The sequence below is a fragment of the Anthonomus grandis genome, chromosome 10, assembly GCF_022605725.1.
Source record: "Anthonomus grandis grandis chromosome 10, icAntGran1.3, whole genome shotgun sequence".
NCBI lineage: Eukaryota > Metazoa > Arthropoda > Insecta > Coleoptera > Curculionidae > Anthonomus > Anthonomus grandis.
This window is the reverse complement of record NC_065555.1, coordinates 18,074,207-18,095,945: the sequence shown is the minus strand read 5'-3', so window position 1 is coordinate 18,095,945 and position 21,739 is coordinate 18,074,207. Positions and strand designations below refer to the sequence as shown.

The window sequence follows — 21,739 nt, the reverse complement described above, 5'->3', positions numbered from 1 at the left end:
CCATTCCAGACAATGAAAATATCGTCAACGTACCTCTTATATTCAATGAGAAACTCCCCAAACCTACCCTTAACAATCCTTTCTTCTAGGTTGCTCATAAAAATTTCACTTAACAGTGGGGAAAGGCATGAACCCATAGCCAATCCAGAGACTTGTTTGAAAATTTTATTATTGAATTGAAAGAAATTTTGATTCACAACAAGGCTGAGCAAGTCCAAGAGGTTATCAACTATAACTCGACTAAGGGAATATTTTAATAATAGAGTTCTTACCAGATCTATACATTCTGTAGGGGAATGCTAGGAAAAAGATTTTTTACATCCAAAGAAATAAGTATAGATCCGTCAGGTATGTAAAGATTTTTCAGACTATTTGACAAATTCACTGAATTTTTAGTTGAATAAACACTCCTAAAGCTAGTCACCTCCCTCAAAACTGTGTTTAACCAAGCTGATAAATGGTAGCAGGGGGAATTGATAAAAGAAACCACTGGTCTTATGGGAACATTGTTTTTGTGAATTTCTGGAAGACCGTAGAGAATTGGAGTTCTGGGATTCATTATTGTTTTAGGCCTGATGATGCTCTGAATAGAGCGAAACACGTGTAGCTTTAAGTAAATGTTGCGAGACCGTGACTTTGTGTTTTTCATTGTTTTTCGTCTATTACTGTAACTGCCTGAAAGGAATAATCAATTACTCAAATTGCTGGCGACTAATAAGAAACTGCCTGTGAGTTGAGAACTGTGACTTCAACTGCCTGGGGGGAATAAAAAATGGCCGCAACTGCCGGCAGGAATTTAAAATTATAACTTATAGACCTGGAAGAAATAGGAATATGACTTAAATTGCTTTTAAGGAATAATAAATTACACCCAACTATTCATAAGAATTGAAAGTTATAACTTGAATTGATTGGAAGAAGAATTTATAATTATAATTTACAGGCCTGGAAGAAACAGAAATATGTCTTTAACTGCCTTACTGAAATATAACTAAAACAGCCTAAGGAATTAGAAATGATTCCAATTGCTTTGTAGAATAGCAGTTCTTACTTAAACCACCTCAAAGAAATGGGAAACAGCTTACTGACAAATTTGGGAGGATTAAAGGAAATTACTGTCACGCTTCTGACGTATTCCTTATGCTATTCTCTTCAGTTTCATACAAAAAAATGTATTACTTGACTGAATTAAACAACTTACCTCTTATACACACAAAACTGTCCTTGCAGTTTCCTAAAATCGATTCAATCACGGCGTCGAATTCACAGTCGAACGCCAACGCGCCGACTTGGGTGGCGAATTGCTGCCTGAGTCGGTCGTCTTTCACCACTTGTCTGCCGGAGGCCACCGGTGCCAAATGGATTCTCGGACTGCCTTCTTGCCTAGAGTAGGGATACTCGATATTATCAAATTCTGATTTCTTTAAAAAGGTAATCGTGGGACACTTTATTTATACTATTTAGCCTTATAATCTATTAATAAATAAAGAAAATTTATAAGAGGTACAGTGAAAAGTGAACAACACTATTTATTATACAAAAAGTTTCTGACCGGTCTTTAAAACGCCTTATCAGATATAGCATGGGTCAAAAATATATTGACTTAACTGAACTCGTTTTAGTCCTCATCTCGTTTTTCTAATACCCTAAGAACTTTTTATAAATTGTAATTTTCTGGTCAAGTTTATCCAATCGTATAAGAAAATAATCATTTTAATACAGTTCTAAAAATCATCAACTTTTAATTGAATGATTTTGAGCCATTTGATATCTGATAAAGCTTTATAAAGTGGCTAATACTAACTTAGAGCAAGTGATACAGGGCGTTATTCTGCCTCCTTATTAAATAAAACGAAATTTTGTAAATACTATCTACTGAGACAGTGGGGTGCCTTATAAGAAGTGAAATATTGAAAAAATAAAAAATAATTTATTACTATTCTAGGTGTATTTTGTTGAAAAACAAATCTTTCTAATAAAACACCTGTTAATTAGTTTCAAGACGGGCGTCTTAGCGTGTCTCTTTGCACCATACGGTATATTCTGATCTCTTCTTATGAGCGTTTTCCTTTTAACAGAAAAAGTTTAAAAACGATCAAACATGGACATTTAGGGTGTTAATTAATTGAGTGTCAAGTAATAATACATTGAGTGATAATACAGGATGTGAATCTTTAAGTGATTTTAAGCAGAAAATTTTAAAATAATCATCCGTTATTCTCAAAGAGACTTAGATACATCACCAACGGAAGAGAAAGTATACTCAAAGTCAAAGTCTTACAAATCAAGCGTCTATTTAAAAGGTTACGCGTTTCGCCGCATTAGGACATCATCAGACCTAAATAAAATTATCAAAATTAAATATTAAGGAATAAAACGCTAATTAACAGAAAAGACATACCTCATCTAAATACAAAAACTACATACTTACTCTCACTAACATAAATAAAAATATGAAATATAATATGTCTAATATTGCGGAGGGTTGTTGGGCGGGGTCTGACCCCAATATTAAAGATATGGTCACAAACACGAAACTGAATATAATATGTCTACAACATCGTGCACCGTTATTGACTAAAATATGAAGTTTAAAACGCCAAATATCACCGAAATCAAGTACATTTTATACATATTATCTTGTAAATAACCAAAACAAATACAACCATGAAAGAACAAAAATAAAAAAAATTAAATACGGATTGAACCAGAGACCATTGGATCCGAAGTATAGACCTTGAATGGGGTTTTAAGAGAGGTAACAAGCTTCGGAAGTTGTTTTTTCACTAAGAATTCCGTCAAATTTGCTAATTTTTGAAAAGGCATATACAGGGTATTCATTTGAAAACTTCCCACCAAGGATTTATCAAAAACCACTGTTAAAAAAAAAAACGCCGAAATACATCAAAAGGTTTGTCAAGGGGGACAACTTTCTAACCTAAAATTACTTCACCCCCTTAAAAATTTTAAATGACAAGGGGTATCGAGTAATAGCTTGTTTAAAAGGTCTTTCGAAGTCTCGATACCCCTTACCCTTGCCATTTAAAATTTTTAAGGGGATGACCCTGGGTGGCAGAGGGTGAAGTAATTTAAGGTTAGAAAGTTGTCCCTCTTGACAAACCTTTTGACGTATTTCGGCGTTTTTTTTTTAAACAATGTTTTTCGATAAATCCGTGGTGGGAAGTTTTCAATGAACACCCTGTATATACCAGACAATGCAGTGTTAATTTCCTTAGATGTGAAAAATCTTTTTCCCAGTTTTTCTACTAACCGCATTGAACTAAACGAATCTTTACTAGCAAATTCTAATCTACTTTTGAGCTGATTTCTTCAGACTTAATTTACCTACTAAAATCTGTTTTAGATCAAACATTTTTTAAATTCAATGGCAAAATGTATACACATAAGGCTGGCTTAGCCATGGGATCATGCCTTTACCCTTTCTTAAGTGAAGTTTTTATGAACAACTTGGAGTGCAAAATTATGAACAGTTCATTCGCCGAACATACAATAGCGTATAAACGATATGTGGATGCCGTTTGTATTGTTTGGGGATGCAATGACGATCAATTGTCCACCTTAAATTTTACAAACAGTCCACATAATAGAATTTCATTTACCTTAGAAAGGGAGCACAACAAAAGTTTACCTTTCTTGGACCTTTTGTTAACCAGGAATAATAATAAAATCGAATTCGATTTATACAGGAAACCCTCCGCAACTGACAACGTCATACAATTCACTTCTAACCCACAAATTTGCTTCGTTAAACTCTTTGTTATATAGGATGTTCACCCTTCATCTATCCAAGGAATCTTTTTATAAAGAATTTAACATAATAAAGCAGCTTGCAGTTAATAACGGTTTTCCACTTTCTACCATAAATAAACTGTTTTCGTATACATGAATAAATATAAATTCTCCTACCACATCTTACACTCCAATTCTTTAAATCTTAACAAATTTAGATCTTTAACATTTTTTGGTTCAAAATCTCTCCAACTTGCAAAACTCTTTAAAAAAGCAGTTGATTAACACAAAAGATAAAACGGAGCAAACTTTAAAATCTGGGGTGTATTTCTTTGAATTGTGGTGAGTGTTCCGCTGTGTATGTTGGTCAGTCTGGTAGAAGAATTTCCACTAGGGTGAAAGAACATATAAGTCTTTTTAACAATTGTAAGAACACCGATATTAAAGAAACAAAGTCAGCCTTTGCAAATCATCTTTTATCGACTGGTCACAACTTTTCGGTGTCGGATGATGTAACTATATTATACATGAGTGTGGGAAAGGTAAAAAACTAGATCTTCTCGAAAAGCTGGAGATTACAAGAGCTAAGAGAAGCCCAATATTAAATTGTGTCAATGATATTTAATTTCGAACCTAATCTCATTTTCAATAATCTCCAATTAATTTTAATCCTGTTAACATCGTTTTATCACTTCTCATATTATGTCAATACTTGTATATTACATCATTACCCCGGTTTGTCGACAAGGTCTATACTTCGGACTCCGGATCCAATGGTCTCTGGTTCCATCCCTATTTACTTTTTTTTTAACTTTTATTTTTGTTCTTTTATGGTTGTATTTGGTCTGGTCCTTTATAAATAATATGTATAAAATGTATTTGATTTGAAGTTTTAAAGTTCATATTTTAGTCAACAACGGTACATGATGTTGTAGACATATTATATTTTATATTTTTATTTATGTTAGTGAGAGTAAGTGTGTAGTTTTTGTATTTAGGTGTGGTATGTCTTTCCTATTAATTAGCATTTTGTTCCTTAATATTTAATTTTGATAATTTTATTTAGGTCTGATGATGCCCTAATGCGGCGAAACGCGTAACCGTTTAAATAGACGCTTGATTTGTGAGACTTTGGCTTTGAGTATACTTTCTCTTCCTTTGGTCAGAAAATTTTATATCAACATAAACCTTTTCGTTTTTGACCTACAGGATGTTCAAATATTTATTAAAAAGTGAGTTTTATCATAATTTTTAATCAGTCTTAGATATTTTCATAACATATTAGACACACATTTTATTTATTTTATTTAGCAGTTTATTTTATTTATTTATTTAGCAAAGCCCAGTTACAGGAAAATCTACAATTAATGTTTTTTGAAAGTGTAAACAAGTATTAAATTACTATAAATTAAATAACAAAAAGAAAGAAAAATAAGGTAAACTTAAATTACTATAGTAACATCATGTATATATCAAAATTAAAGGAGATGTAAATTAACATTAGAATGAACAAAGAAAGAGATTCATGGGACAAGGGAAAAAAGGAAGAGAAAAGGAATTATGGTAACTGTTGGTTTGTCAGAGACAAACCTAGATCCTTTATGGAGCATACAAATATGTCACAGGTTGATGATACTGAATTAAAAATTCTGCACATTTGATATACGGGATCCTGAAACCTAATGTTAGTTCTGGCGCGATCTAAAGCAAAAGTGATATTTGCTCTAGAAGCAAATCGTGGTACATGAAATAGAATATCGTTAAAGAGAGGAGGAGAATTTATTTGATTATTGACCAACTTCCATAAGAATGTTACAAAATGAATTGTTCTCCTCATGGCCAGAGATTGCAGATTAAATCTACCTAACATCAGATCATGATCATGTCCCCTAACAGGATATATTCCATCCTCACGAAACATAAGAAACTTTAAAACCCTTCTCTGAACACTCTCGATGTAGCCAACATGGCATTCATAGAAAGGACATCACACCAAGGAACCGTATTCCAGTCTTGATCTAACAAAGGAAAAGTACAATAGTTTTATTGAGTTTGAGTTGTTAAAGAGTCGGCTATTTCGAATGACAAAACCCAGAAGTTTCAACGAGGAGGTCACTGTCTGTTCAATATGTGGCACAAATGTGAGCCTATCGTCGAATACAACCCCTAGATCTTTAATAGAAGTACTTCTACAGAGGATTTGATTGTCTATATTGTAATTAAACAAAACAGGATCCTTGGTTCGGTGAAAGGAGATCACACAGCATTTCGAGATGTTAAGACATAACTGATTTCGACTGCACCACCCCCTAATTAGGTCCAAGTTACTCTGTAAGCACAAGCAGTCTAAGATACTATTGATACACCAGAATATTTTCAGATCATCAGCATAAGCTAGTCTAAGGTAGGAAATCAATTGTATAAGATCATTAATATAAAAGATAAAAAGAAGTGGGCCGAGATTGGATTCCTGTGGGACTCCAGAAGTTGAAACAAAGGTCATCTGCAACCTTCCACCTCAACAAACTGTAGACGGTCAATAAGGTATGACGAAAGCAACGAAATTAGCCTTTCTGAGAAGTTGAATTGCTTGTTCAATTTTTCCAGCAGAATGCTATGATTTATCTGATCGAAAGCCTTACTGAAATCAGTATACACCACATCAACCTGACTTTTTCTATCGAGGGCTGAAGAAATAAAATGAGTCACATTACAGAGGTTAGTGATGCACGACCTTTTAAAATAAAACCGTGCTGATCTATAGACAGTAGTGATTGAACTTGGGGAAGAATTCTATTATAAACAATAGTTTCAAAAGTTTTGGAAAAATTGCAAAGTATGGAGATAGGTCGGTAGTTGTCTATTCTATTTATATCGTCTTTTTTGTGCATTGGTATTAGTTTAGCACATTTCCAGACGCCTGGAAATTTGCCAGTTTTCAAAATAAGGTTAAAAATATGACATAAAGGCTGACAAAGGACAAACATGCAGTCTTTAGCCACAAAACTTGGAACACCATCTGGACCGGCTGTCAACTTGTTTTTTAGCCTCCGACTAACAGCAATAATTTCCTCAGTGGTAATTGATGGAAGAATGTCAATGAGGTCTGAGGAATTAGAAGGAGGATAGGTTTCTGGGAGGTTGATTGGATCTTTATAGGCATTCTGAAAAAGTTTGGCAAAAGCTGGCACAATATTTTCTGTTCCTTGAAAAGAATTACCATTGGCATCGCACACGATAGACGGAAGTAAAGAGCATTTTCATCATTAAGGAACATTTTTTGAGGTAGAAGAGTTTTTTTTTAAATTTCCACTTGTGACGTCCGTACGCGTCCGTCGTGTAAGCTGGCATTTTTTGAAGAAAGAATTATTACGCCACTGATTTTTTAAAAACCAAAACTATTTTTGAAATCCCCATTTTCTTTGGAGTAAATTCGGTCCCTAGGCTTATTTTTTCGCCGAGCGTTTTCGGGTAAAAAAATACCACAAAAAACTATTTTTTTCTTCAGTTTATTGAGACTATTTTTAATATTTTGTTGAAGTTTAATTGGCACCCATATGATATTGAATATTTGAAAGTCCATTAAATGCCCTTTTTAGGGAGTTTATTGGTCTATTAACTTATTTATTGGACTTTTAATTGCATTATTAGAGTAAGTGATAAAATCTGATAAAAGTATATTATGCAGGTGATACAACAATGCTCTGGCACGATATAGATCCCATTCCATTAAGCACAAAAACGTCTGCAGATATTTTGACAGTTAAACCTTGGTGTAGTGCTGATATTAAGTTTTAATGTGTCAAAAACTAATATTTATTTATTTACAAACGGTCAAAGCCCAATTACAATTCTGTAAACAGTAATACATAATATAGGTAATATACAGAAATACACAAATTCATTAAGTAATAATAATTAATAATATCTAACCTATGCTTACTAAAACTTTTTAGGAATTTGTTATAAGTCTCAAAAAGGTCAATATCATGATGTTGGTTTGCTAGTCTCATTGTTCTAGTGAGGAAATTGTTAAGACCATAGTTAGTACGGCGGATTGGGTAATGAAACCTATCAGTTGCTATAGTTGTTCTTAGTGGAACATGAATATTGATTTTTTGAAGTAGCTCAGAAGCTCCAGATTTTCCATCTAGGATATTGTTAAAAGCAATAAGATCCCTCCTTTTATGTCGGATAGTGATGGGAGCCATATGTAGCATATCAAGTATATCTGCATCATTGTAATTATCCAAGATATTAAATTTATATGCAATTTGTTTAAAAAAATTGTGTTTAACTAGTTGAAGAGCATCAATATGTACCCCCTAGAAAGGAGACCACACACAGGAGGCATAATCCAGATTAGGACGGGCCAGGGCACAGTAGAGTGTTTTCAAAGCGGCACTACTTGTGAAGTCTTGAGTACATCTCCTAACAAAACTTAGCATCTGGAAAGCGCTTTATTCAATAACACTAAGTGATGAGAAAACTGTAAGCTTGTATCGAAAGTGACACCCAAATCTTTAAAAAGAGGAGCTCCTTCAAGTTCATCTTATAGTCGAAATTAACAGTATTTCTAGAACGAGAAAAGGTCATTATTTTACATTTCCCTTACACCAAACTACCAGATTATTTAGATCATATTGTAATTTGGCACAATTATCAGGGGATTCGAGTATACCGCTCAATTTCAGATAATCGGCAAACAACAAAAATAGGCAGCTAGTGAAAAATGCATCTATATCATTAATAAAAATATTAAAAAGAAGTGGCCCGAGATGAGAGCCTTGAGGCACTCCAGATGGAACCTGAACAGTTTTAGAAAACAAATTACCAATTTTAACAATCGCTCTACGATAGATAGCTCTTGAGCCAGGACAATGTTCATCAATATCAATCGTTTTTAGCTTATGCAACAAAATATTGTGAGTTATTGGTTGTCCAACGCCGTGGATAAATGTGTTTATATTGTATCGACTTGATATTTCCTTCTCCAAGGCATCCAACAAAAAGTGCACCTGAGTAAGAACGTTCAGCTCCGTAGATTTGCTTAGTCTAAATCCAAACTGCTGATAAGCTAGTAAAGGTTCAAGAAGGGGAATGATGAAGTCACATACTAAGCTTTCAAATACTTTAAATATTGAAAGCTTTAAATCTTTCAAATCAACAATATAATAAATTTCTGGGTTTGACTATCGATCGAGCATTAAAATTCGGGTAGCACATCTCAAGTGTTTGTAATAAAGTTTTTTCTGGCTACTATGCTTTAAAGGCAATAGCGGACTATTTGGATTTCGTCATAGTAAAAAATGCTCATCATACTCTAATTGAGTCTAACCTGACATTTTGGGGTTCTTGTTGTCAATATTCAGTGTATATTGCAGAAAAAAGCAGTTCGCTATCTTTGTCGAATAAAGACGACTAGAGAATCAGGTCGTCCGTTATTCATCAAATGTCGCATTTTGGCCCTGGGTTCTCTGTTTATATTAGAAACCGTTACTCTTACGTTTTATTTTTTGTGCTCAAACATACATCAACACTAATGGACGAAAGAAGTGAAACTTTCTAAAATTCCTGATATTGTAAAAACCTTCAGTATTTAAAATACAATACATTCAATGAAGCTTTCTAACCAATCATACAATACGCCTGACAGCATTGTGTCGGTTTTTGGAGATTATTTCAGAAGTGTATACACGAACTCACTTCCCAGCGATCATCCTGTCGTCTCTGAACCTCCCTTAACTTGCATAGACGTCGTCGCGCTCGCGGCTACCGACATTATAACGGCAAGCAAGTGTCTCAAAAGCAAAATGACCTCTGACCCAGATCTAATTCCTAGTTTTTTAGCTAAGGAATGCTCTGTTGCACTTACAGACCCTCTGCTTCACATTTTTAATCTGATCCTTAACACTGGTATTTTTCCCAATATCTGGAAGCAAGCCAAGGTTTGCCCTATCTTTAAAAAGGGCGATGCTGGAACGATAGAGAATTACCGCCCTATATCCATTTTGTGCAATTTTTCAAAGTAATTGAGATGGCTCTTTATAAATTAATTTTTGCCCAAGGTTAAGTCCATGCTGGCTAACGATCAACATGGCTTTGTTTCTGGTCGATCATGTACTACAAACCTAGCATTCTTTTCTCAGTTTGTGTGTGAAGCACTTAATGATAGAGGTCAAATCGATGTTATCTACACAGATTTTCAAAAGGCTTTTGACCAGATTGACCACTTCATCCTATTAAATAAGCTTGAACGCCAGTTTGGATTCTCCGATCACTTGATAAAGCTCCTTAACTCCTATTTAGTTAACCGCTCTCAGTTTGTAGTGGTCGAAGGGTTTAGATCTGCTTGTTTTTCACCCACCTCTGGAGTTCCGCAGGGCTCTAACTTAGGTCCCCTTCTCTTTAACGTTTGCGCTAATGACTTGATCTCCACCCTAAATTGCTCTCGGTTAGCATATGCTGATGACCTAAAGCTTTTCCATAGGATTGACTCTATAGCAGATTGTGGTCAACTGCAAGAGAACATCAATACTGTACACCATTGGTGCACTTTGAACAGGCTTAACCTTAATGTTTCCAAGTGTAATGTGGCGAGCTACTTTCGAATCAAAATTCCAGTTGTCTTTAATTACTCAGTTAATGGAGAGTCTCTGGCAAGATCTACCTGTTTTAAGGATCTTGGAGTCACCTTTGACCAACAATTTTCTTTTATCCCTCACATCGAAGATACTGTTAATTGCAAACTTTTTTTGAACACTGCCACTGTCAAAACTCTCTACTATGCATTTTGTTAGATCCAGGCTGGACTACAGCTCCCTCCTTTGGTCTCCCATTTACAACCAGCACATTCACCTATTAGAATCAGTCCAACGGCGATTCCTTAAATGTTTGGCATTTAAGGATGATGGAATCTATCCTCCAAGGGGTTTTGACCATAACCTGCTGCTCTCTAGATATACTGAAGGGTCACTTGCGAAGAGGAGAGAAATGCATTCGGTGAAATTCTTGTTTAACTTACTTAACCATAAAATTGACTGCCCATCCCTTTTGCAAAGGATTTGCTTTCATATACCACGCCCAGGATCTAGACAGTGTCCAGCTTTTAACTTGGACACCAGGTCCAACATTCTGTACCAGAATCCTATTTGCTTTATATGTCAAAACTTTAACACTATTGCTGATTCTTGTGACATTCACCATAACAATCTGGCACTTATTTTGAGTTACCTACGTATGGTCGGTGGGGGAGGCTAGGTTATTTAGTTCTTAGTTATTTAGTTTTTAGTTTGAATACATTTATTTACTCATCTTTTTTTCTGCTCTTTTGATTTTAATTAATTCTTGCTTCTTATCCTAATTTAGTGTTGATTTTTTATTATTTATTTTCTCAAAGTCACTACTTTTTTTATTATATAGCAATTCTTTTATAGTTTAGTTACATGGATCTAATACAGTTCATGCATTCATACTTGTACATTTATATATTTAATTGATTTTCCTGTAACTGGGTATTTGTAACCTGTTGGAAATTAAGCTTATTATTGTTATTATTATTAAAATACTATTTCCTAAAAATATTGTCACTCTTAATAACGGCGTTTTTCTCCATCACTTTCTACATTCCTTTTATAAGTTTTTTATCTATAGTATGAATCCAAATATTTTAGGCTGGACATAAATAGAGAAAGTCACATAAGAATTAACCAACTTAAGTATTTGTTTCGCTTCACGTGAGTTCTATTAATATTTTTTTAGTGAATATGCCTCGCAGAAGATATTTGTCGGAAGATCTTCGTACAAAAATAGTTGATGCACACAAGAGTGGTGTACGACAAGTGGACATAAGCAAAATGCTTAGTTTACATAAATCTGTGATAAGCAAGACAATTTCTAACTTTAAAACACGAAATTCGTTAAAGAGCATTAAAAAAAATGGCTGCCCGAGAAAACCAACCAAAAAAAATTGAAATGATCATAAAAAAAATTGCCTAGTGTGACCTGGATATATCAGCAGGATAACCACCCTAAACATAAATCAAAGGTAATTCAAGAATGTTTTTTATCAGAAAAGATTAGGATTATGGACAATACTGGTTATGGTTAGGGACTTTCCTGTACAAAGTCCTGATCTTAACCCCATTGAAAACCTATGGGAGGAACTGGGACACACGCATAAGACATATCAGCACTAAAAATTGACAAATAAAAGTTTTGCAAGAACCCTTGAATTCTATTGGAGAAAAAACCATTATGAAACTTTTGCGATCCATGCCCAACCGATGTCGCAAGGTTATTATGCCAATAAGGGATACTCTACCCACTATTAATTTTATTAGTTTAGAAATACGAATTATATTGAAATATTTAGTACAAAAAATTGGTTTCTCTACTTTTGTCGCTAGTAGTGTCGAGTAGTTTGCTTATTTAAATAAAATCTTTGGTTTTCGTTATATAGTTTATTTTTTTATTATTATTTATTTAGATTATTTTTATATTTTTTTACCTCACTTACTTACGTACTACCGAAACAAAATCTTTAAAAATATTGTTGATTTTTATTATGTATAGAAATACATTCCTCTCGGCATATTCAATAAAACCTAATTTTTTAAAGTTTCTCTACTTTTGCCCGATAGAGTACATGTTTTTAATTATTTTTACTTAACTATACATTTTTTATGCATTTTTAAATGGTATTATTGTTTATTTAGCTTAAGATTATTTTAGGTATTAAAGTTATGGTTTCGTCAACAACAAATATTGTATTAAGGTAAAATGAAAATCCTGCAGTCTCCCTCAACTTATTTATTAAACATTTACTTATTTAAAATTCCCTACATGTTTCGGACACAGTGGTGTCCATCATCAGTGCTCGCATACTGTTCGGTGTCGCAACCTGTTACCTCCTGATGATGGTGTCCGAAACATGTAGGGAATTTTAAATAACTAAATGTTTAATAAATAAGTGTAGGGAGACTGCAGGATGTTCATTTTACCTTGACTTACGACTCCACTGCAAGTATGGACTATTTCTTCACCAAATATTGTATTGTTCCGATAATAAAGTTATCTTTGGAGTTGAGAGAGAAGTTAGGAGAAAAGTGAAATGGATGCCAGGCATTTTACTTATAGGGTGGGTTGCGGACAAAAATTCATAGGAAGCGTACTTCAAACAGTGAGAACATCGGAACTTGAAAAAGGAATTTTACACGAAACTGAGGAGATTCCCGAAATTAGCACGAAGGAAAATCACGACAACATTTAATGTTTTACATGTACCTGTTTGGAAAATTCTGATTGAAAATTTATTATTACCATATCATATTCAAAGAGTCCGGGCATTATTACCTCGAGATTTCTCGTTGCGAATTAATTTCTTTAAGTGATTTCTTCAAAAGCAGCTAGAAAATCCTTTTTTTAACAGACACATTGTTTTTACTGATGAAGCTAATGTTTCTTCAAACTCAAACATTTATGGGCGGATGAAAACACTTGCAGTTTTTGGATCAATCATCAAGAATAATTGTCATTAAATGCTTGGGCTGGCATTACTAATGATTTTTTGATAATCCCATTTTTCTCCCAAGAAGAGTTAGTTGACGGGCAATCATATTTACATTTTCTTGAAGAAGATCTACCGTCAATGCTTAAATAAACCAGATGTGACTAATTCACAATGATGCGCCTTCACATTTTAGCTTACGAGTGAGTGAATTTTTAAATAACATCTATGGAAATCCGTCGATGTCGATTTAAACCAAAGGCGAGTTACAAAATCGTATAATCGTGTGCTTCCAAACCATAAGAAACACCCCATGAATCTTGATCTTGCTTGCATACATGTGGGTGGAGTAGTCGCTTCCAACAACTATTATAAATAAGTTGTGGTTCTTAAAATAAAATTCAGGCTACACGAATATTACGAGTAAAAAATTAGTAATTTTTGTCCTAAAAAAAAGTGCTTCAGAAAACAGTCTCAATGTACTGAAGAAAAAAAGTTTTAGTCTTTATTCTTTGACGCGAAAACGAAAGTCGTACAACACCCTGTAGCTGAAAAACAAAAGGATTTAAGACATATGTTGATATAAACTTTTCTCCATAAACTCACACAAGAATTCACATCCTGTATTATCGGCACTTAATGAACACCCTGTATAGTCGAAGAATTCTTTCTTTAAATTAGCTGAACTTAGGTACGGAAATATATTTAAATTATATTTCCCTAATACATAAACAATGCTTACTTATGTTTACGTACCTTTTAATGCTGCCATCTTGCGGCACCGGATGAGCAACTTCGATGAGATCCCGTTCTCCTATGCTCATGTAAAGTTTGTCCGTATCGGCATGCGGTGCCCGAAAGTCGGGTTCTTTTTGGGACGATAAGATGCTTAATCCTTCGTTCAAATATTTGACCCATGGAGGGGTCGTTGCAGAGTCTTGATCTGCCGAAACCTGAAATAATAGTTCATTGAAATTATCAAATTTAATTGTAATTTAACTCAGACAGATAGTAATATAAAATATTTTAAATCAAAATACAAAATCATTTTATAAAATTGTTGTACAGTTTAAAACATAGATAATGATAACTTGGATATTTTGAAGAACTACTTATTAGACCGCTCACAATGTATAAAAATTAACATCACAATAAGTAACCCAAAAATAATTCAGGCTGGTAAACCCTAAGGTTATATTATTTTACCTATTCTTTTTTTACCTTTTTATTAGATATCTAAATTCTAAATTTAAATATCGACGATGAAGTAAATACAGCCTTAGTTTTTAAAGGAGTAACATGGGAAAAAGTGAAAAACAGAGTTAGTATAGGTTTAAATAAGGTAAAAGGCTTAGCCACTTCAAACTGTCACTGAACCACCAGAAGACCCACTATGTACCGTTTTCCGTAAAATCCCCATGATAAAGGGACCCATTTCCGATTGCAAAAACACCATAAAAAATACATAAGAGATAAAAACCTTAAATAGACTTTTCATATTAATAATGTAGCAAACTGAGATAAGGAAATTATAGTTTAAATTATAATTTAATATAGTTCTGAGGGAAATCTTAAATATCAACAACATCTATTTTGGTTTATAAATCACTAGTGAACTCTATACTAACGTTACGGTATTGTTATATGAGATCAAACCTGTTAAAGCAAGTTAGAACCTCTACAAATTGTCCAAAACTACACCCTAAAAGTAATTTATAGAAAAAATAAACTATATAGCTTAAATGTATTGTACAAAGAAAGAAAAAATATTTAATAACCAGAAGTTAATCATTCTAATCAAACAAGCCAAAATGTTAAGAGAGAATTATTCTCAATTAATTAGACTAATAAGACTTTGAACTTAAAATCTTTCACTATAAACATATAAATATCTTAGCCATTGAGAGAACACTAAGCTTGAAGTATGAACTGAGATAGGGTAGTGTGAAAATAAATGACAAATTATTTTTTATAATGTTTAAATATATTTGTTACCAACTTAAAAGTTTATGTTTTACACATATTACTTATCTAGGTGCAGAAACAAATTGAAATAGAATATAAGTTTAGAACTTTTAGGAAATTATGCAAATTTTTATGTAATTAAAATATAAACTCTTGCATTGAAAATCATATGGTTGGAACCTTTGGTGTGACGCTCAAATTACGAGGCAATTTTACCACTAACCCCGTTTTGGTTAGTGGTAAAACTGTCTCGTCATTTCTTGCATTGAAATTGTAATAAATACAATATTCAAGGAAGTATTGGTGAACCAGCCCGCAGATTATTTTGTACATGAAAATAAGAGTCTTATATAGAATTTGTTGATTTACACTGGCTTTATTTTGTATTATTTAAATGCTATTAATTTCAGATCCACTAAAAAAAAGCATTGAGTAAGAAAAATTAAGGTGCAGTTAGATTATAGTCGTTGTAAGTTTATTTCTTTGCTATTTTGTTTGTGATTTATATTGTACGATGAATTTAACAACTTATTTATTAAAAGATTAAGATCTACAGATTTAAGAACTAATAATGAATAATACTTACATAATAATATAATTATTACATAATAATAATACTTTTCTTTCACCACTTTGAGAAGACAAGTAATAATTAATAAACGCGGCTACTGCCTGCCCTAAAAAACACGAAGAAAGATAGTGTCCAAGCAGTAGTTTTCATCAATAAAATAATTAAACGAAACGGTACGGTCGCGGACAGAGCAGAAAATAAAAAGGCAACAATCAAAATTATTAATTAAATACAAAATGAATCCGCAGTGAGTGTTTCTCTGGTTCCAAACAAGAATGTAACTTTTCGCGAACGGAACTAATGAAACGTTGGTTTAATTACCCGTTTACTACCTGCCCTACAAAACACGAAGAAAGATAATGTCCAGGTAGTAATTTAACAAAAACGCGCTGCTGCCTACCCTACAAAACACGAAGAAAGATGCGCCCAAACAACAGTTTCAAAATAAAATAAAACGGAACGATATCAATAGCAACGGATTCGATAAAGATCTTAATAAGCGAGCGTGGAAGCGGCCGGTCAACTGTCAACAGGTAGCTCTCATCTAACCCAATTCACACTGTCAACGTCAAGACACAATTAAACGTAAATATTGAAAATTTAACGGTATTGAAATATGGAAAAATTACTGGTACTTCGCTCGAAAGGTATGGTACGACCTTACTGCGACGAATGTGTCACCTTGGTGGACCTGGAACCTTTTTATACCCATCGCAGGAATTTGGATGCCGACGTCTCACGATCATCCTCGGAATCAATCGTGGGATAAAAATATAATTGGGAAAACTTAATGAAAATAGAGTTTTTCCTCATAAAAACGGTACGGATTTATAGGCTATGACCTTATATGGTAAAAAAACTTTCTAGTTTCAGCTCTCAAAACCGGGTATTTCTAGGTGAACACAGCGGGACAAAAGTTGGTCACATGTGTACAAGAAAACCGGCTTTTCAGGAAAACCGCGGGAAACGGAAATATAATTTATATTATATTTTGCCACACCAGGCATGCCTCTTCATTTAACAGGGCTTCCCAAGGTAGGTAAACCTTGCAAACAATGCAACAGCATGAAAGGAAAATTTCATGGAAATAACCGGAAAACTGGAAGCGTAGTGATAAAAACCTTCTCAGTTTTAGGCATTTGTGGTTCTTTATTATCCTAAGAATAACCAGGGCTGAAAACAAAGAAGGTCAGAGACTACAACATAGTCAACGGAGAACTAAGTATAACCTATAAGAAATCGAACCTTTCCAGGATACTATCAGGCTAGAAACCTCTTTAAGTTGGTTTCTTTATGTATGTTTATAATTACAAACCCCTCATGACGCACAGGAAGAGCTTCAAATGTATCTTTTTGTTATGTAAATTATAAAATTAGAGGTTAAAATGTTAACGGAGTAAAATTATCTAAGTTGTCTTATAAAAGACTGCCTGGGCTTACCCTTATTACTATAAAATAAAGACAAAATCTTGTAACTTCGTTACAATGTTTTTAATTATCCTTATTTTATCCTTTTTTGGCTGCATAAGCCTTATTCTCTCTAATTAAAGCATAGGATATACAGTGCCAGCCAAAAGTAGAGAAACTTTTAATTTATTTTCTAATTTAATAATCTATTTAAAATTTTTGTGACACCATGTCTTAAAAATGTTTATCTTAGCCTAAGCCAGAAATTCATACCAAAACAGTTTGAATATTTATCACAGGAATGTAAATAGTAAACGATGTTTTTTTTACTTGAGGACATAAATAGAGAAATCTTTTGTATTAAATATTTTAAATTAAATAGGTCTCGTTTGAAGCAGTTCGTTTTCGATTGTGAAGAAGCCTATTGAGTATTAAAATGCCTCGAGGTATAAATTTATCTGAACAAATAAAAAAACTTATAATTGAGAAGCACAATGCGGGAGTGAAACAAGTAACAATCGCTGGAGAACTTGATCTTCATAAAAGTGTCATTTGTAAACAAATCAAATTGTGGCAAACTAGAGGCACTACTGCCAGCATCTTTAAGCCAGGTAGACCCAAAAAACAACATCTGCAACTGACAAGCTAATTAGACGATGTTCTATAAGAAATCCATTTTTCTCCTCCGAAGATATAAAAAAGGCATATCTCAGCATTTCCCTTTCAGTTCGATCTATTCGAAGACGTTTATGTGACGCCAACTTAAAAGCCAGGAGACCGGTAAAAAAACCTTTCATTTCAACGAAAAATAGACAAATTCGTTTAAGATTCGCAAAAGAACACTTACATTGGACCTATTTTCAATGGAAAAACGTTTTATGGTCAGATGAAAGTAAGTTCAATATATTTGGGTCCGATGATATGAGATGGGTTAGACGTCCCGAGAATGAAAAATTCAACCCAAAGCACACTATTCCCACAATCAAACATGGAGGCGGTAATGTGTTGATGTGGGGATGTTTTTCCGGGCATGGCGTTGGTCCACTGGTGAGAATAGATGGGATCATGAATAGCCAATATTATCTTAAGGAATAATATGCTTCCCTACGCCGAGGAGAATTTGCCGTTAATTTGGAAATTCCAGCATGATAACGACCCCAAGCACACTTCTAAAATTGTTAAAAATTTCCTAACCTCTCAACAAATTCAAGTTCTGCAGTGGCCAGCTCAAAGTCCAGATTTAAACCCCATCGAGAACTTGTGGGAGCACCTAGACAAAAAAGTTCGACAAAAAAATCCGAATAAGTTCCGAAATAAAGACAAATTATTCCAAGTCCTAAAAGAAGCATGGAGTGAAATTTTCGGAGATATTATACACAATCTTCTTGAATCTATGCCAAGACGGTGTAGTGAAGTTGTGAAGAATAACGGTTATGCCACAAAGTATTAGTGTGCTTTTATCCACATTTTCTATTATAACATAATTATGTCATAAAAATAAAAAGTTTCTCCATTATTATTATTGTTCTGAACGCAAAGGAATGTACCCAAAGGTAGGATTAATCCATATATAATTTCAACAGTAAAGAAAAAGGTAGATTGACAATTAAATTTTTGTTCAAGTTACTTAATGGACTAATTGACATTCCAAAGAAAGAACTTCTTTAATTTTACACGACCAATGTTACAAAATTTTTTTCTATATATTTAAGTATATATCCTTGATGGAAATTTAAAGAGTTCGTTTAACTTAAATACATTTAGTTTAATTTTAAGGTGGTTGTCTTTTTGGTATCGTTTTATTCTTGTTTTTTTAATTTAATCATTGTATTTTTGTTGTTCCCACTCGGCGTAAAGAAATAAATAAATGTTCTAAATACAATGATCCAATTCTCAAAAGTTGACCATCTAACCATAAACATTTCAAGCATTTTTAATAACCATGCCCATGCTCCTTTAAACCTGAGAAAAACTTAAAGGCCTATAACTGGGACATTATTTGTCACAAAAAAACTATGGCCTATACTCTTATCTCGTTTTAATTTTGATATGATGTATTTTGTTTTCATTTTAAAGCCTATAATGTTTCGTTTTAGCGAGAAACATGTGCAGATTTTTAAATTGAATTGTATATTATACCGAATTAGGATTCCCTATCTCTCTGAGCTTTTAAATCTTGCTTTGCTTGCTATTAGTTATTTTAGACATAAATTACATAAGGACTAGGAGCAGTCTCTTTTCGAGTCATAAATTTGTTTTATTTAGTTATTAAAAAAGTAATTGATTATCATCATTATACAATGAGAACGCGCAAGTTGAAACAAATTCATTTAAAATTCAGGGGTGTGTTCGAAAAAAAAAACGCTCGGACACGTCGATTTTTATTTTTTGTCGCAATTTTTTTGACTGAAAAACAAAACAAAAAAATTAAAATAAATGTTCAAATTGTTGACCATTAACTTCCTGACAGTAACCAAGTCGATATTAAAATTCTTGTAATACTTTACTTATTGTTTGAGGCCGGATTTGTTGTATTTCGGCTCTAATTCTCTTTTTTAATTTTTCTAGACTTTCAGGTTTATCAAAATAAACTTTAGATAAAAATCCAATGGAGTTAAATCTGGCGACCTTGCTGCTGGCCATTCAATAAAACCCCCCCTTGCAATCCATCTATCTGGAAAAATGTTGATAAAGCAATCTCGTACTGTTTACGGATAGTGTGAAGGGGGGGGGGGGGGCCATCCTGTTGGAACCATATTGAATCTGCCGGTATAAATGGGTCTTCACCATTTGGATAAAGTGCAATTAAACTAGGTACTATCTGATTGTGAAGCAACTCTAAATATATTTCAGAGGTAAGTGCGCCCTCAATAAAATAGGGACCCACAATTGACGTGCCCACAATTCTTGCCCATACGTGTAACTTCTTGGAAAATTGTGTGCGACTTTCCATACTCCAGTGTGGATTTTCTGGTGCCCAATAACGAAAATTTCGCCTATTTACAGAACCATTTAAAAGAACTTGCCTCGTCGGAAAAAAATCTTACTTAAAAATTGTGGGTTTGCATTACATTTATTCATCATTATTTCGCAAAACTCTATTATGCGGAGAGAGTGATTATTTTCAATAAGCTCCTGAATTAAATGAATTTTATATGGATGCCATTTATTCCTATGCAAATATTTTGGAACACATGATTTACTAACCGACTGATCTGCAGCAACTTGTCAAATCGAGCAAAATATCTAATTGTCTGTTTTCTGGAAGCGTGGGATGGTCCAGGTCATATTTGTCTCTTAACATGACCAAAATCTCTAAACTTTTTTTCAATTTTGCTTATTACCGAACATGGAATAGGCCTCTCCGGGTACTTATTGTTAAACAGATCGCAAACTTCGTCCTGTGTTCGAGTCTTGTCGCCATATCCTACCATCAACAAAATTTTAATTCTTTGTTTTTCAGTTAAACGCGCCATACTTTTAAACTTTGCAACTGCACTTGACACTTACGGACAATTACGTAAAGTAATACAGACTGTTTCCATGCGATTAAATGGTGACAAGGTTAAAAAACACAGTTGCAAATTTATTAATAATGTGAGTATTAGGTATAAGGCATGGTATACAAAATATACTTAAAATCCTATGCAGAATTCAAAAATGGGATAAAAAATAGGTATTTCCATTTAAAAAATTGAAGTTGATGGTCGTTGCTTATTTTTGGTTCACCTTGTATACATGAATTTATCATCAAAAAAATCGCGTCAAAAAATAAAAATCGACGTGTCCGAGCGTTTCCTTTTTCGCACCCCTGAATTTTAAATGAATTTGTGCCCTGCGCGTGTTTACTGGCTCTCTCTATATCTGCTAATACGTGAATTATTATCTCACAACGTAAGTTTACTTTACTCAACGTACCTTCAACTGCGTCGATATGTCTTGCAGACAGAAATTATTAGGACTGTAATTTTTAATTTCAAACTGGCAACCCTTCTCTGATACCACTGCATTTTCACAGTATAAGTAGATACTCCTAAAAAAAACAAAGTCGAAATTAAACCCATAGGTCCATAGACCTACTATTACAGAACATTTTCTTACTTTTTCTTTATGGGACAAGAGACCACCACATCTCCCAACCGTACATGCTTATTATAGTCGGTATAATGCGGTACACCGCCTCCTACTCCCACTAAGAATACGAAATCAACTTTCTGGAATGTTCCTGTAAAACAGATTTATTGTCAATATGGCTTATAATACATAAATGTGATGATTTTTTTAATGTCTTACCTAGAAGGCGAGTGGTGGTATTTCCTGCGGCTGTCATGGCTTCTCTAGTATGTCCTACCGTAGGCAGTTTGGTACAGACTATTCTGTGAGCCCCGATATTTCCCAAAGTGTAAACGTTAGATTCGCCTAGAAAATGATATTCAAGATAAACGTTTGATTGTCTTCAAATTTTTTATTCATTCTTAAACTATGTCTTTAACTGATTTTATTCAAATTATTTACAACAAATTAAAAGGGAAGGGAAT

General features: G+C 33.5%; 2 protein-coding genes across 5 annotated transcripts in view; one reads left to right on the top strand and one right to left on the bottom strand.

Annotated features, from left to right (window-relative positions):
• Window positions 1–21,739, bottom strand: part of LOC126741571 (uncharacterized) — an 80,564-nt gene that overhangs the window by 6,555 nt on the left and 52,270 nt on the right. For all 4 annotated transcript variants that reach the window (XM_050448044.1, XM_050448045.1, XM_050448046.1 and 1 more), the window contains 5 exons: window positions 21,495–21,620; window positions 21,303–21,426; window positions 21,120–21,234; window positions 14,015–14,211; window positions 1,202–1,383 (listed from right to left, as the gene is read on the bottom strand). In XM_050448044.1, coding sequence (XP_050304001.1) covers window positions 1,202–1,383; window positions 14,015–14,211; window positions 21,120–21,234; window positions 21,303–21,426; window positions 21,495–21,620 — 744 coding nt within the window. The remainder of the gene's footprint in view (window positions 1–1,201; window positions 1,384–14,014; window positions 14,212–21,119; window positions 21,235–21,302; window positions 21,427–21,494; window positions 21,621–21,739) is intronic.
• The window catches only part of LOC126741574 (tubulin epsilon chain-like), a 63,090-nt gene that overhangs the window by 34,145 nt on the left and 7,206 nt on the right, over window positions 1–21,739 (top strand). The gene's annotated exons all lie outside the window — the stretch shown is intronic.